Source organism: Balaenoptera ricei, chromosome 16 (genome assembly GCF_028023285.1).
Source record: "Balaenoptera ricei isolate mBalRic1 chromosome 16, mBalRic1.hap2, whole genome shotgun sequence".
NCBI classification, from domain to species: Eukaryota; Metazoa; Chordata; class Mammalia; order Artiodactyla; family Balaenopteridae; genus Balaenoptera; species Balaenoptera ricei.
Window position 1 is genome coordinate 33,337,932 of NC_082654.1, and position 17,627 is coordinate 33,355,558.

The 17,627-nt window shown below is 36.6% G+C and overlaps 1 protein-coding gene across 3 annotated transcripts in view; it reads left to right on the forward strand.

Moving 5' to 3' along the window:
* The window catches only part of NOC3L (NOC3 like DNA replication regulator), a 41,818-nt gene that overhangs the window by 13,476 nt on the left and 10,715 nt on the right, over positions 1-17,627 (forward strand). For 2 of the 3 annotated variants that reach the window (XM_059900491.1, XM_059900493.1), the window contains 13 exons: positions 885-1,060; positions 1,468-1,596; positions 5,806-5,937; positions 7,563-7,643; positions 7,977-8,077; positions 11,008-11,080; positions 11,168-11,231; positions 11,313-11,384; positions 11,742-11,923; positions 12,949-13,077; positions 13,761-13,858; positions 16,787-16,871; positions 17,197-17,570. In XM_059900491.1, coding sequence (XP_059756474.1) covers positions 885-1,060; positions 1,468-1,596; positions 5,806-5,937; positions 7,563-7,643; positions 7,977-8,077; positions 11,008-11,080; positions 11,168-11,231; positions 11,313-11,384; positions 11,742-11,923; positions 12,949-13,077; positions 13,761-13,858; positions 16,787-16,871; positions 17,197-17,325 — 1,451 coding nt within the window. In that variant the 3' untranslated portion in view covers positions 17,326-17,570. Of the gene's footprint in view, positions 1-884; positions 1,061-1,467; positions 1,597-5,805; positions 5,938-7,562; positions 7,644-7,976; positions 8,078-11,007; positions 11,081-11,167; positions 11,232-11,312; positions 11,385-11,741; positions 11,924-12,948; positions 13,078-13,760; positions 13,859-16,786; positions 16,872-17,196; positions 17,571-17,627 lie in introns of those variants that run through there. The other variant, XM_059900492.1, reaches the window with a different exon arrangement.

Genomic DNA, 17,627 nt, shown 5'->3' on the forward strand with positions numbered 1-17,627 from the left:
TGTATCCATTCACCCATCCATTATAAAGTCTTGTCAGTTTTAAGTAAATAGAAGGTATCGTTCTTACTTATGGTGAATACAGTCTGAGGAAAAATCACATATATGAGAAGCAAGTTTAAAACAAAGGCACTAGGGAATTCCCTGGCTGTCCAGTGGTTAGGACTCCACGCTTCCACTGCAGGGAACACGGGTTTTATCCCTGGTTGGGGAACTAAGATCCCGCATGCTGCACGGCACAGCCAAAAAAACAAAATAAATAATAAAATAAAATAAAATGAAGCAAAGACACTGTCTTCTATATTGTCTTTCTCATCTCTGGTTGTGTATGATGTAGGAGGAGGTCTTGAACCTACTCTAGAAAAAAATCAGCGTATTTTCATATCCTCATATTCAAGATACTGTGTTACAGTAACAGAATATGTATGTAGAAGTTTCTAGAAAAGAGGTACTGTGAATCATCAATTATTTTGAAGGAGAAATTAAACTTTTTTTGGACCTCCTGGGTAAAGATACTACAGTGAGCATCAACAAGAAGCCAGGGGAAATGATGCCTATGGAAAGCCAAGATTCTTGTAATTGTGGTTAGTCAGAGGGTGGATGATGGTAGGCAAATTTAATGGTAACATCTGTACGTGTGTCTAAGTGTAGACAAGGATGATGGTAGGCAAATTTAATGGTAACATCTGTACTTGTGTCTAAGTGTAGGCAAGGATGATGGTAGGCAAATTTAATGGTAACATCTGTACTTGTGTCTAAGTGTAGACAGCTCATATTTAAGAAGTCACATGGTATGTTGAATTTTCATATTACTGCTTATTACTGTAAAACAAACTAATTGAAATTTTAGCCGATGAGTAAAGTAACTACAGTTATCTCTTGATTAGATTGGAAGCAAAGGAAGCTGAAGAAAAGTAATGTGGTTTCCTTAAAGGCCTACAAGGGACTGGCAGAGGTGGCTGTGAAGAGCCTGTGTGAGCTGCTGGTGGCCCTGCCTCATTTCAACTTCCACAATAACATCATTGTACTGGTTGTCCCTCTCATGAATGACATGTCAAAATTGGTGGGTTGCTTTTGTTGCTGTTGTCCTTAACAGAAAATCATAGACGATGTGATTATTTTTTTTCTCTCTCTCAAAATTCTTTTGGCGCTATTATTTATTGCTAAAATGGGGTCCTTTGTTAAATACTGTCTCTTCAAGAAAATTGTTTGAACGTAAGCTTGGTGAAGTGGTTCTGAATAGGAGGTGGTTTTGCCCTCTTCTTCAGGCTGTCTGCACACATTTTGATTGTCACGACTATGGTGGTGGAGGATTGTTGCTGCTGGTTTCTGGTGGATAAAGGTCAGGGAGGCTTCTAAACATCCTCCAATGCACAGGACAGGGCCCCACAACAACGAATTATCTGGCCCCAAATGTCAATACTGCTGAGGCTGAGAAACACTGGTTTAGTGTAACATTTTATTTTTCAGATATCTGAAATGTGTTGTGAAGCAGTAAAGAAACTCTTTAAACAAGATAAATTAGGCCAAGCATCACTGGGTGTAATTAAAGTGATTTCTGGTTTTGTGAAAGGCAGAAATTATGAAGTTAGGCCAGAGGTAAGCCTTTTTTTTCTCACTTTGTATTGTGTTTGTTTTGAAATTACGAAGTTAATTTTCAGTTGTTATGAGGAATTTATTTTTTATAGATGTGTAAAGTATAAAGTGAAAGTGCTCCCCAGAAGTAACTGCTCATAACAGTTTGGCTTGTATCCTTCTAGATGTTTTTCTATGCAGATAGAGACATACTTTGTATTTTAAAATTAAAAAATGGGTTTATACTTTGGAAACTATTCTGGAGCTGTTTTCACTTAATGTATTGTGGACTAATGTATAGGGCTATCCCATTCTTTTTAACGTCTGCTGTAGTATTCCATTATGTGAATAATATATAGTCCCTACTTGATGGATGGCTGAGTTGTTTCTAGATTTTTGCTGTTACAGTCAGCATAGAAAAGAATGTTTTGGCCACGTTATTTTTTCACACTTGTGTGAGTATTCTGTGAGTTAAATTTCTAAACTGTGGATACTGGATCCAACAGTATACACATTTAAATATTTGAGAGCTCATGCCAAATTGTCCTCCAAAAACATTTGATCACTTGTGTTCCTGTTAGTGATAGGAGTGTCGTTTCCCCACAACCTACCCAGTGTTGAATATTTTTACTCTTTAATCTTTGTTAGTCTGGTAGGTAAAAAATTACATAAATTAATGTATATTATTTTGTTTACACATTTTTATTAGTGAGGTTTTACTTCGTTTCATACATTTATTAGTCATTTGAATTTTTTGCCTGTTTGTATTGTTTACCAGTTTTTCTCCTCAGGTATTTGACTTTCTTAAAGACATGTAATAATTTTTAAAATGTGCCTATATTTGAATAAATATGAGCCATGTACTAGGCACTGTTCTAGGTCCTGGAGATAAAGTAGTGAACAAAAGAAACAAAAGCTCTGTGTGTTTGTTGAGCTTAAGTTACATAGTAAGGATATTAAGTCTCTGTTGCAAATATAAGTTGCAAATATTTATTTGTTGCTCTGTCCTTTAATTTTGTGCCGTTGTCTTTTTGCTTTATAGAAGTTTTACATTTTAATTACTTATTTTACAGAATTGATTTTTTTTATATTCAAGAATATCAAGTATCTTGCCATTTTCTTTTATGTGCTTAAGTGGAGTTTTATAGTTTTCTTCATTTGGGTCTTAGATATTTTCATTAAGTTTTAGTCATATAGTTTTGATTGTTAAGCTGATTTTTTTTTTACTGTTTTATTTCCTATTTTCCTATTTCCTATTTTGAAGTCTTCTTCCTTTGCCGTCAAATTCTTTTCATCCCTTGTAGCTGATAACTTTAGTTGAACTGCTAAAATTACAAATATTGGGCTTAAGTATTACTCAGAATTTTAGAGTAATCAGGGAATAAGGCTTGAACATGAAATTGGCCATAGGGAAACACTTTCATTTTAATGATGCTAGAATATAAACTGCTTTCTTTACTTTCTTGGTATTTGTTTGTTTGCTTGGTGTCTATATACTTTGTACAGTAATGTGATTTTTTTTAAGGGATACAATGTGGTGATTTAATATATGTATATACTGTGAAATGATTACTGCAATCAAGTTAATTGACACATCCATCACCTCTCATAGGTACCTTTTTTTTGTGGTGAGAATACTTAAGATCTACTCTCTTAGCAAATTTCAGGTCTATGATACAGTATTATTACCCAGAACTTATTCACCTTATAACTGAAAGCTTGTATCCTTTGACCAGGATTTCCTCATTTCCTCCATCCCCTGGCAAGCACCATTCTACTCTCTGGTTCTGTGGGTGCGACTTTCTGAGATCATACAGTATTGATCTTTCTGTGTCTGGCTCATTTCACTTAGCATGATGTCCTGCACATTCATCCATGTTATCAAAGATGACAGGACCCTCTTTTTAAGGCTGAATAACATTCCATTGTATGTATATCCCACATTTGCTTTATTCCGGCAGGCACGTAGATTGGTTCCATATCTTGGCTTTTGTGAACAGTGCTGCAGTGAACATGGGTGTGCAGATATCTCTTTGAGATACTGATTTAATTTCCTTTGGATATATACCCAGAAGGGGGATTACTGGATCATATGATAATTGTATTTTTAATTTTTTGAGGAGCCTCCATACTGTTCCATAACGGCTGTGTCAATTTACATTCCCACCAACAGTGTACAAGGGTTCCCTTTTCTTCACAGCCTCATTAACACTTGTTATTTCTTGTCTTTTTCATAATAGCCATTATAATAGGTGTGAGGTGGTATCTCACTGTGGTTATGATTTGCATGTCCATGATGATTAGTGCTGTTGAGCATCTTTTCATTTACCTGTTGGTCATTTTTTAAAATTTTATTTATTTATTTATTTATTTATGGCTGTGTTGGGTCTTCGCTTCTGTGCGAGGGCTTCCCCCAGCTGCGGCAAGTGGGGGCCACTCCTCATCGCGGCGCACGGGCCTCTCACTATCGCGGCCCCCACCCCGTTGCGGAGCACAGGCTCCAGACGCGCAGGCTCAGTAATTGTGGCTCACGGGCCCAGTTGCTCCGCAGCATGTGGGATCTTCCCAGACCAGGGCCCGAACCCGTGTCCCCTGCATTGGCAGGCAGAGTCTCAACCACTGCGCCACCAGGGAAGCCCCCTGTTGGTCATTTGTTGTTTGTCTTCTTTGGAAAAAATGTGTTTTTAGGTCCTTTGTTCTTTTTCAAGTCAGGTTATTTGTTTTTTGCTGTGAGTTGTTTTGAGTTCCTCAGTATTTTGGATATTACCCCTTATCAGATACATGATTTGCAGATATTTTCTGCCATTCCATAGGTTGCCTTTGCATCTTGTCGCTGGTTTCCTTTGCGTGTGGGAGGTTTTTAGTTTAATGTAGTCTCACTTGTTTGTTTTTGCTTTTGTTGTCTGTGCTTTTGGTGTCATATCTAGAAAATTAATGCTCAGACCAATGTCAAGGAGCTTTGCCTCTATGTTTTCTCTTCTAGGAGTTTTATGGTTTCAGGTCTTACATTTAAGTCTTTATTCCATTTTGAATTAATGTTTATGACTGGTAAGATAAGGGTCCAGTTTCATTCTTCTGTATGTGGATATCCAATTTTCCTAACACCATTTATTGAAGAGACTGTTCTTTCCCTATTGTGTATTCTTGGTTCCCTTACCAAAGATTAGTTGACCATGTGCCGCATTCTTTGACTTGGAGTTATTTTTCATTTGTGGGTGATATTTTATGAGCACATAGAATACCTACAAAATACTCAAATCTTTCTGAGACCTAGAGTGACTTCAGGTTCATTGTTTATGCTTTTAGTTCTTCCTTGTTTTCATTACATGCTTTAAATGAAGTTCTCAGTTTTCTTCCAAATGTACATATTGGAACCTCAAAAGAATACAAACCTGTAGTTCTTTTTTCCTCCAAGAATAATGCTGTGACTGCAGGTCAGTAGAGTGGTTTCTTCCCCAGAAAACGTAGGATTTTAAACCCCTTTTGTCTTTGTGTTTGGATGGTTGCTGTAGCACACAATACATCAGTTTCTAAATTAGTTTCTGAACTTTTTTGAATGGCTTAAGGCAATAGTACATGTGGTCCCTGGACCATCATCAGTTGGTGATAAGAAACACAAATTCTGGGGCCCCTCTGCAGACCTGCTGAATCAGAAGCTCTGGGGATGGGGTCTAGCTTTTTGTGCTTTAACAAGCCCTCCAGGTGATTGTGATGTTTGCTAAAGTTGGAGACTCATTGGCCTGAAGAAAAATAAGTGGTCTTAATAACACTAGTCTTCATGTTATTTTTTTTGTTGGGAAAAAAAGATTAGAACTGTTAACTGCAAAACTGAATCTGGTTTGGGAATTTAAAGCTGGTTTAGAAATGTCTAATAAATATCCTCTTCTCCCATACTGGTCCAAACCTTTTTCTGACCTGTCTACTCTTTGTAATCCTATCTACCAGTGCCAGGTAGTGTTCTCTCTTCCTTGTTCTTATTCCACTGCAAAGTAATGTTATGTGTATTTAGCCAAATACTAGTGTCCTTTCATAGACAAAAATTACCGAATACGTTTAACAAAAAGATAATAGAACTTTGTGTAAAATGTGATAAAAGATGTTTCAAAGTTTTTTGTTTTTTTGGGTTTTTTTGGCATGAAGGAAGGAATAACACTGTTGAATGCTTATTCTGTTTAAAGTATTTGAGGGCAATATAAATATTAAGCTGTGTATTTGTGTTTTCTTCAATAATAGATGTTAAAAACATTCTTGTGCCTAAGGATCAAAGAAGTAGAAGTGAAAAAAGATACAGAGGATATTAATAAACAAAAAAAGTTCATGACTTTCAAGGAAAAGAGAAAAACTCTATCAAGAATGCAGAGAAAGGTTTGATTGATTTCCTTTTTTGTTTTAATTGATTTTTGATTAAAATCATAGGCACAGGTAAAAATCATAGTTAAGTCATAAATATAAATATTTTAAAATCGGATATTTAGAGAATTTTATTTTCCCCAGTTATTGCAAAGAAATGTTTTGTTAAATCAACTTAAACAGACAGTTCATTAGCAAAGAGAGCAGTAGATGAAAAGGTTTTCTTGCCCTGCTGGCTTTTTCTTTTGGCCACACCGCACCACTCGGCATGTGGGATCTAAGTTCCCCGACCAGGGATCTAACCCGCGCCCCTTGTGTTGGAAGCATGGAGTCTTAACCACTGGACCACCAGGGAAGTCCCCATGCTGGCTTTTGAGATCCTCTTAGATTCATCGTGATAACACAGATTCCTTCCTTAACAGAAAGGATGCATTCATGTGAAGTTGGCAACAAAGTAGGTTTTAGTCGAATCTCCTTTCTCTGTTGGTTTGTATTTGAAAACTAGGTTGAAATTCCAGGCTTTTGTTTATTTACTATGAGACTTTGGAAACATTTTTTTAATATTCTGAGAAATGGAGCTAATAATAGCACCTACTTTGCAAGGTGATTGTGCAGTTTAAATATAATGACATAGGAAAAGCACTTAGAGTGTGCAGCGCTGGGCACACTTTATACACATTAGTTACCACCACCACCATTATTATGATCACTTCTCAAAACATTTCTAAACAGTTTATTAGGGTTATCAAATGGGTTATAAAAACAAAGGAAAAAATAATTTCCAGGGATATCCATCTTTGAATGTGTCTAATAACTTTTGAAAACAAGACAGGAATATCAAAATAGACTTAATGATTGTTAACAAATGAAGGTAAATATTTAAATTATTTATACCATACTATCTTAATATAAGTTGGATGTGCCTGTTAGGAACAGCATGTATGTGGCTACAGTGGGGAAACAAAGACCCAATAAGCAGCTCTTTAACAACTTCATGTGAGGGAAGGAAACGCCATTCCTCAGTCGGTCCCCAGTGTCTCAGGCAGCTTAGCAACCATTGTTTGCTGCTCTAACAGCATAAGGGAGTGGAAAAAAATTGGTTTTCTGTTGAATTTCTGTATAGTATCTGGTTTTATGCATTGTATGTAAATGAGTTTGGGAAGCATTGTTGATGACTGGTTTCCACATTATAGATGATTTAACAATAAGAATTATTTCTGGGCTCAGCATGTCCTTCCTTCCTTTCTTTTTTTTTTTTTTTTTTTGAAAAAATTTAATTTAAATTACAGAAAACTACAGAGAGTAGTATAATATATCCCATGTATTTACCATTTTGATTGAGCAAATATTAATATACTTCAGTTTCTTTCTTGAAAAGAAAGAAACCATTGGTGATAGAGTTGGAGTCCCTTTGTCCCTTCTCCAGTCCCATTCTTCTCCCTTCCTCCTAGGAGGCAGCCACTGTCATAAATTTGGTTTATGGGTGCTTCTTATCCATTTTTAAAATTTTTGCTTATATTTGTATCTGTAGACGGTCTGTGGTATTATTGTGTGTGTTTCATAATATTGACATAATGCCTCTCTGAAGCTAGCTTTTTCATTCAGTGGTATACTCTTTTTTTTTTTTAATCTATTTTCAGTGGAAGAAAGCAGAAGAGAAACTAGAGAGAGAGCTTCGGGAGGCAGAAGCTTCGGAGAGTTCTGAGAAAAAACTTAAACTGGTAGGCAGTTTCATGTATTCTCATGCTTTTAAAATGTTTTGTTAAATGATTTCAACTAGAGATTTATTGCTTCAACTTGTGGTTGTATGACTTTGATTTATTTCATGAGGCTTAGATACATGATGTGTAAGAAATGATAATGTGATCGATGATGCTAGTTTTAGGAAATCACAGGATGTGTATCTTCATTCTGCTTTGTTGAAGCTCTTAGGATTGAATAGTGGGGAGTGATGGGAAAGAACAGAAAAGGTTGAGTTTTGAAAGCTGTAGTTGTGGTAACTCGGGAGAAAGTATACTAGGTTATATACTGAAGTCATTTTGTCTGTTCTGCAGCACACGGAGACTCTGAATATCGTGTTTGTGACCTACTTCAGAATATTGAAGAAGGCCCAGAGGTCACCTCTCCTGCCAGCAGTTCTGGAAGGTCTTGCCAAGTAAGGGCGGTGTAGGTTGAAGCCTTTTAGATTCTTTCTAAATAAATAAGACCGAGGTAACCATGAATTTTAAACAGGGTACACTAATGATGACCCGGTGTCCTTCTTAGTTCTCATTCCTTTTTTATTTGTCACCAGCTTTTCCTTGAAACTGTTCATAACACTGCACTTTTTTGGTTCTCTCATCTCAAACCTTTTATTTTAAAAATCTCCTTCACTAACTCTTTCCTCCTACTTATTACTTAGTTCTCGCTGCCCCTAGGGTTCATCCCTCAGTTCTGGTTTCCTTCTGTTCTGTAGTCAGTTTTTAGTCTTGCATAATCTGGTCCTCTTAAGATAGGTCTTTTTGTATTCTGTCAACACTAATGAACCTACTGGAGCATGTGAGCCAGAATAATGGTTGTCAGGATAGTTTTCTACAATTATTTGAGGTATTGTCCTGTAGAACAGTGCTATCCAATAGAAACATAGTGTGAACTACATAAGAAATTTAAAATTTTCTGTTAACCACATTGAAAAGGAAAAAGAAACATGAAATTAACTTAAATATATTTTGTTGAACTCATTTTATCTAAAATATTATTTTGACATACATTAATGTCAAAACATTAATGAGATAAAACATTAGTGAGATATTTGGCATGCCTTTTTTCATAATGTATCTTCGAAAAGTGGTATATATTTTACATTATAGCACATCATCTCAGTTTGGACTAGCCACATTTCAAATCCCTAATGGCCAGTGGTTACGTTGGACAGCACAGCTTTAGAAATAGGACTAATGTCTGGAAGACAGAGAAAAGGCAAATTCGGTTCAATATAGAAGAAATTACTTTCTAATGACTGTAGCTATTTGGTGATGAGATGCTTTGCCTTATAAGATAGTGTGATCCTTGTCATTGAAAGAGAGGTTCGTCAGAGGTTCAAAGAGAAGGGATTATTCTTACCTTAGGTAGGACCTGTTGTTTGTTTTTTCAATGACCAATTTCTTTTTTTCTTTTTTGTTTTTGTCTGTTGGGTCTTTGTTGCTGCGCGTGAGCTTTCTATAGTTGTGGTGAGTGGGGGCTACTCTTTGTTGCTGTGCGTGGGCTTCTCACTGTGGTGGCTTCTCTTGTTGCGGAGCATGGGCTCTAGGCGCGTGGGCTTCAGTAGTTGTGGTGCGTGGGCTCAGTAGTTGTGGCTCACGGGCTCTAGAGCGCAGGCTCAGTACTTGTGGCGCATGGGCTTAGTTGCTTCTCGGCATGTGGGATCTTCCCGGACCAGGGATCAAACCCGTGTCCCCTGCATTGGCAGGCGGATTCTCAACCACTGTGCCACCAGGGAAGCCCTGGCAGGTGGAGTCTCAACCACTGCGCCACCAGGGAAGTCCCAATGACCAATTTCTTTATTTAAACAAATTTTTAATAATACATGCTCATTTAAAAATTCAAATAATGCAATTAAGAATTAAAAGATCACAAGTTCCCTTCCTTCCTATATCAGTATGTAAATCTGCCCACCTGCCTTCTTTCATACAAATTGAATCTTTCACACAAATGTGTACTGTTCTGGGGACTTCCCTGGTGGTGCCGTGGTTAAGTATCCGCCTGCCAACGCAGGGAACACGGGTTCGATCCCTGGTCCGGGAAGATCCCACATGCCACGGAGCAACTAAGCCTGTGCGCCACAACTACTGAGCCTGCGCTGTAGAACCTGCGAGCCACAACTACTGCGCCTGCAAGCTGCAACTACTGAAGCATGCGCGCCTAGAGCCTGTGCTCCGCAACAAGAGAAGACACCGCCGTGAGAAGCCCGTGCACCACAACGAGGAGTAGCCCCCGCTCACCACAACTAGACAGAGCCCGCACCCAGCAATGAAGACCCAATGCAGCCAAAAATAAATAAGTAAATAAATAAAAACAAAAATAAATTAAAAAAAAAATGTATACTGTTCTGTAACTTCCTTTTTTTTTTTTTGGATAAACAGTTATTCTGGGTATCCTTCCATGTTAGCACATATAGACCCACTTTTTTTTTTAAGTTCATAATACTCCATGTCATGGATATTTAATACTTTATTTGGTCAGTCCCCAGTGCTACACTGGTAATATCTTCAATGTACTTGTGTGCACATATTGCTAGGTCAAAGAGTATGATCATTTTAAATTTTGATAAATATTGCCATATTACTTCCCAAAAAGGTTGTACCAACACACAGGGAATATATGACCTCTGAGGTCCTTCCTTCTTCTAAGATTTACAGTGTCAAAGCCTCTTGCACTAATATTGAAGAGATATCCTGACTTTAACTACTTCGGTGCCTGATATTTTATAGTGTACAGAGTCCTCTGACATTTAGTAGCTCACATGATTCTTTCTCTTTAACTCTATTGAGTGATCTCAGTTATTTTTAGAAATAGAAGGCCAGAACAGTCAGCTCTTACCTAGGATTATATAGGTAATTAATTGCTGAGCCTGAACTAGACACTAGCTCCAACATTTTTTCTTTTCTTTTTAAAGCTTTCATAGGGTCCATTTTCTTATTAATAGCAAAATCTTTCCTCTTTTCCTTCTTCCTGCCCCATTTTCCTAGAAGCTGTAACTGCTGACTCCTTTGTGACTTAGAACATTGTTGGACACCTGGTCAACTTGATTCAGAGAACTTGTTTGCTCTTAGCAACTTCTTTCTCTGGTTAGGAGTATTTTTGAAATATATTTAGTTTGTTTAGTGCTTCATATATTCCTGCTGAGTATAGTGTCCAGTCATGGGTGAATTGTCCAAGAGGCCAGTCTGAATTAATGAAAAGTATCGATAATCACCATCATCTCCATCATAGCTAACATTTTGAAATAAGTAATATTAAAAATATGGTTTTAAAGTCAGGTTTAATTTTTAACTGCTTTATATCTGTTTTTAGGTTACCTTTTAACTAAGTTTTGTTTGATTCTAGGTTTGCTCACCTTATAAATGTGGAGTTTTTTGATGATTTATTAGTAGTTCTACATTCTCTCATTGAGTCTGGTGTAAGTAACTCTACTAATGAATTACTTTTTAAGATATAAATTGTAATTATTCTTAATATCCTTTTTTTTTTTCCTCTTCATTTTAAGGACCTAAGCTATCAAGAAAGTCTTCACTGTGTCCAGACTGCTTTTCATGTTCTTTCTGGGCAAGGTAAGATATTTTCTTGATCAAGTTTTGTTTACTTTGCCTTTGGAGGCTTTAACATACCTAATTTTTGTTCTCATTTCAAAGGTGATGTTCTGAATATTGATCCAATGAAATTCTATACACATCTTTACAAAACACTGTTCAAGTTACATGCAGGTATGTATGTTTAGATAATGTCTTTAATAAATCTTTATCTTCTAAGAATATTTTGTGACTGGAATTATAGTCAGTGAAAATTGAGAAATAGGAGCAGGTATATAAAATGCTGGCCTGCCAGTGCCACACATCTGTATTTAACCTTAAGTGAGACTTGGAGTGAGAGAACTTTTGGAATTGACTGGAGATGCAGTGCAGCTCACATCACCGTGTGAGCAGTCTGGCACTGCTTCATCGGTTAGGGAAATGATGTGGGACAGGTGCGATAGGCTCCTCTTGGATTTTTCCAAAGTTCAGTGAAGTTGCATGATGAAAAAGTAATGAGAACAGCCCCAAAGGGTATATCTGCTGTTGTAGGTGCTACGAATGAAGGTGTTGAGATCGTCCTCCAGTGCCTTGACGTCATGCTGACTAAGCGCAGAAAGCAAGTTTCTCAGCAGCGGGCCCTTGCCTTCATCAAGCGCCTTTGTACCCTTGCTCTTCATGTGCTTCCAAATTCAAGCATTGGCATTTTAGCAACTAACAGAATATTAATGCATGTAAGTAGTGATGCAAACGAATAGAGCTAAGTTCTTACAGTGCAACAATGGTGTTTTGTTTGATGCATGTTTTTTTCCCGCATTTACATTATTTTTTTAATTATAAAAATAATTCACACTTGTAACAAGATAAGGTGATAAAAGAAGTACATGAAATTACAAAAGGAAAGCATGCCACCCCTACTGACACTCTCCATTTTTACGATTTGGTGGGTATCCTTCCAGAAGACTTAAAAAAATTCATTTATAAATGTGTACACTAAACACACACAAACAACAAAACTTTTTTCTTTTTTAATGGAGAGGGGATTATGATATACAATATTGTTCTACAACTCTTTTTTAACGCTTAATGGTGATGAACACATTTTGTGTCAGTACAGATACAGCTACTTGGTCTCTTTAATGACTATTGGTTTAACAAATACTTACATAGTTCTTACTATGTGAATTCCACTGTTACAATGCTTTACAAAAATTAACTCACTTAATTTTCATAACAACTCTGTGAAGTAGCTACTATTATTGTTCCCATTTTATAGATGGGGAAAACTGAGGTCCAGAGAGACTAAGAAACTTGCCTAAAGTGACGCTGCTAGTAAGTGGCAGAGATGGGATTTAAATTTAGGCAGTCTGGCTTTTACACTTTGCATTTTTCTTTTGATGGATGTAAGTTGTTTCCTTTTTTGCTATTATAAATGATGCTATAGTGAATATTCTTATAAGTGTATCTAATGTAATTATTTCTATAGGAAAGATTCCTAAAAGTGGGGTTGCTGAGTGAAAGAATATCTGTTTTCTTTTGCAAGATAAAATTAATTCTTTTCAAAGCAAGCTAATATTCTTTTGTTCTCTTGTGGAATAAACTTAAATTGCAAAAATTAAGACTAGGTATAAAGTGCATGTGCTCATAGCTCTTACGTAACTGTAAAATCAAATTATGTAAAAGTACAGAATCCAATAACGTTCTTAAAATTAATAATATTACTTTAATTAATCCTTCTTTTTATGTGACATTTTTGCAGACTTTCCCCAAAACAGATCTGTTGCTTGACAATGAATCTCAGGGTAGTGGAGTTTTCCTTCCTGAGCTGGATGAACCTGAGTACTGCAACGCTCAGAACACTGCTCTTTGGGAATTGCATGCGCTGAGGGTAAGAGCCCCCCTCCCCTTTTTGTGAGGGCTTTTTCAGTTTTACCCCCAAGTAGTTATAATTGCCAAAGAACTTAACATATTTTGTTCTGGGACTGCCTTTCCTAGAATTCCTGTCTAAATACTCTACATTTCACTTTGCTCTTACTATTAAGATGTTGAGATGCGTTTTCTAAGGAAGCAGAAAATGATTTCAGTATTGTGGGGTGAGATTTCTTGAAGTCATTCCCTGACACTCTTCAGAATAGAAGATGTGTTATCAGGCACATTTGTATTGGGTCTTATTCAGGGGGACTTCCAGAGGCCTGCGGCCCGCCAGTTTCAAGAGGGTTTCACCTACGTTGTGATCCTACAGTGCGGACAGCAGCATTATAGTGGAAATATGTTTCAGGAAACCTGTTGTAAACTAACTTCTTTCACTCTGAAAGAGAAATTGCCTTTTGATTTTTCTTTTCATACTGTAAAAGCAAGACTAAGCTACTTCACTGGTAACTTGGTCATCAAACAGATTTGTGTTGGAATCTTGTGAGCAAAGATACTGTTTTTTTTCTGTAGGTATGTGGTTCTAATGAATTACATATGCATATGTAGTTTTTTAAAAAAATTAATGTTTATTAAAGTGTAGCTAGTGTCTTATTAAAATATTGACCCGTGCAAAATATGGTTGTCCTGTTTCCCCTTCAGCGACATTACCATCCCATAGTGCAGAGATTTGCAGCTCACCTCATCGCTGGAGCCCCTTCCGAAGGCTCAGAAGCACTCAAACCAGAGTTGAGCCGAAGGTAGTATTTAGCATTGCCTTATTATAGAACTGCAAATTTCAGTTGATAGCTGTTTTGACTATGAGAAGTCTGTTTTACAAAGTAATAGATTTCAAAATGTAAAGTGCTGGTTGGTTATCTGGACTTGGTCCACTTCATATTCCTGAATTATTCCAAAGAGAAAACATTGCTGACTGTGATTTTGTTAGTTTGTTTTGAGTAATTACTTAACCTTTTTTTTTTTTTGGTCATAAAAAGTTTCACACATACAGGTGAGTAGAAAGAATAGTGAATCCCCATGTGCTCATTACTTAGGTTCAACATTTAATAAGATGATGCCATATTTGCTTTATGTGAAGGTCCATGAGTCCAGCCACAGAACCTTTTTTTTTTCCCCCTCCAAATGGTTCTGCTAGGACAAGAAAGGGAGACGTGAGGAGGGAGAGGAAAGAAGTGCTTTGAACACTGCCACCCAGAATGGAGCAGTTTCTCTCCTTGGCCCTCAGCCATCTCTGTTCAGTGCCCCCGACCTGTGAGGGTTTGGACTGGCACTTCCAACATTCACCTTACATGCTTCCAAATGGGGAAAAGCGTCCTTCTAAAAGAAGTTTCTTTTCCCACAACTTTTTGATCTGAAAAGAATTCGTACAGAGAAGTTGAAACAGTAGTAATTATCGTTTTTCCCCCCACAAAATCAACTAGGAAATACTTCAGTTATACAGAAAAGAAGAGAAAATGGTATGACACCCTTATAATATTCCCATCACTCAGAATTAATATTTTGTTGCAGATTTTCCCCCTCCTTTGCAAGCCCACTGGTTTCTTTAAATCAGAGATCACAGACAAGTGACCTGTAGGCAAGATTTTCTGGCCTCTTCAGAGTTTGAACAAGAATCTAATTGGTTGGTATCTTTTAAATATTGGAAGAATTCGCCTAAAAATCATTTCCAGCTTCTCTTGAAATACTGAGAGGTTTGACGAAACAGGTCTATATTTTTACAAGGCAGTAGTCAGCTGTATCCCTCTCTAAATGAGACATAAATTGTAATTTCCTGTAAACCCTTTTCCTTCTGGGTAGGATAGCGATAACCTTTGCTCTTATTAAATAGTAAAATGGCCATTTACTTCTTTCATCCCTCATACTTCCCACCTGTACCCCAGCTTTGTTTTTCAAAAGGAAAAGGAGAAAATGATTCTTTGTCACTTCTTCACAATCCTTTTCTGGTATGTTTTTGTCAGAGATCTTCACCATTTGCCTCATTTATGCCAGAGGTTTCCTTTTCTGGAGGAAGATGAATGGATTTATCCCAAAGGCTTGAGAAGGGAGACTCTTGATGGGCTTCCCCTGGGGAGTGGAGCTTGGGATGTGAGCCTGATTGCATCCCTTGCCGATCTCCTTTGGAGAATGTGAACCAATCTCAAATCATTAAGGATTCATTTACATGCATGGGTATAGACATTTATTCTGTCCTGATTGGCCTTTCCTTGCTTTCAATCCAGGCAAACAACTGAAGGGTTGAGCTGATTGAAATCCGTGGAAGATGACTCCATGCCTTATGCTCTCATGACTAACTTACACTTAGTTGCGTATCGTTCACATAACTGGTTGAGTTGGGATTTGATCATATTGAGCTTGAGGGCTTTTGCTCAGCCTTCTTTTTGTCCAGACCTATATTTCTAAATGTATACCAGACCTCTCTGAGGTGGATTTAGTTGGATAATGATGTCATAACATGGAGATTTAGGATTTATTTTATATAAGTGTGTTTTGTTGGTTTCCAAAGAAAACAAAAACAATAATTAGAAAAGATATATGCATTCTTATGTTCATTGTCGCATTATTCACAGTAGCCAAGATATGGAAGCAACCTAAATGCCCACCAATAGATGAATGGGTAAAGAAGGTGAGGTATATATACACACAATGGAATATTACTCAGCCATGAAAAAAAGAATTAAAGCTTGCCATTTGCAACAACATGGATGGACCTAGAGAGAATTATGCTAAGTGAAATAAGTCAGAGAAAGACAAATACTGTATGATTTCACTCTAAAAAACAAAACAAATGAACAAACAAAACAGAAACAGAGTCATAAATACAGAGAACAAACAGGTGGTGCCAGAGGGGAGGGGGTTAGGAGGAGGAGAGAAATAGGTGAGGGAGATTAAGAGGTACAAACTTGCAGTTGCAAAATAAATGTCACAGGTATGAAATGTACAGTGTGGGGAATATGGTCAATAATTATGTAATATCTTTGTATGATGACAAGTGGTAAGTAGACTTATCATGGTGAACATTTTGAAATGTATAGAAATATCAAATCACTGTGTTGTGTAACAGGAACTAACAGAGTTGTAGGTCAATTTTACTTCAAAAACAAACAAACTCATAGAAAAAGAGATCAGCTTTGTGGCTACCAGAAGGCGGAATTGGATGAAGGCAGTCAGAAAGTACAAATCTCCAATTATAGGATAAATAATTACTAGGGATGTAATGTACAACATGATAAATATAATTAACACTATTGTATGTTACGTATGAAAGTTAAGTGAATAAATCTTGAGTTCTCATCAGGAGGAAAAATTTTTTTTCTATTTCACTGATTTTGTATCTATATGAGATGATGGAGGTTCACTAAACTTATTGTGGTAATTCATTTCATGATGTATGCAAATCAGATCATGCTGTACATTTTAAACTTACACAGTGCTGTATGTCAATTATATCTGAATAAAACTGGAAGAAAATAAAACTGGGACAAAGAAGATTTTAATGAGAAAAAGGAAACAAAAACGAAAGCAGGATTATGTTATATATAGGTTTAGAATAATGAGTACAATCTAATTGTTTTCTCTGGGTACAATCTAATTCTCTGGGTACAATCTAAATATTTTCAAGTTACACAGATATGGTGGTATCTTTACTTTTCTTATATTTGTGATTATAGATCTGCTGCAGAACTTTTTGAGGCTTATAGCATGGCAGCAATGACATTCAATCCTCCTGTTGAATCTTCAAATTCCAAAAGGAAGGTATGTGATACTTTTCATTATTTTTTTTAAAGGATGAAATAACTAAATTAATATGTCTCTTAATACCTGATTTCAACTTGCTTGTTTCGTGTTAGGAGTTGATGGTAGGATAGATTTCTGGGGTTGGAATTCTATAGAGTCAGTCAGGAGACTGTTTCATTCAATGTAGGATATGGCTGATATGTCCAAGACCTGACCCAGCACCTGTCGTTATGTTTCATGTGTTAGTTTGGTGTCAGCTGTTGCCATTTTTAACTTTGCTCAGGCTTGGCTTTTGCTTATGGCATAAGCAAACTTTTAACTCATACTTTTAATATTTTTTCAGGATAAAGTTTTACAAGGGGATTCATTTTTAAGTGAAGAGTTAAGTCAACTAATCAAAAGACATTGTAGTGAAGTTGCTACTCAGTTGCCTCTGGATTTCACCAAATATTTGGAAACATCACTACGGTAGTAGAAGAATGAAAAGTCAGGGGACTTTGTTGTATATTTGTGTGTTTGTGCAGATGCACATAAAGATATATTGTTAATTTAGGACCTTCTCTTGAGGAAGAATTATCCTTTGTGTGGCACAGGGTTCTGCCCCAATTCTGAAAATATGCACAGGAAAATCAAGACCATGAGATTGCTTTCTACCATTCAGTTACTCTTTATAACCAAATACTTTTTATAACGAAATAAATGTTTTTTTTTATTGTACCACCATGATGGAAGTGAGAAACATTCTAAATTTGAGTGTATATATTTTTATGAAAA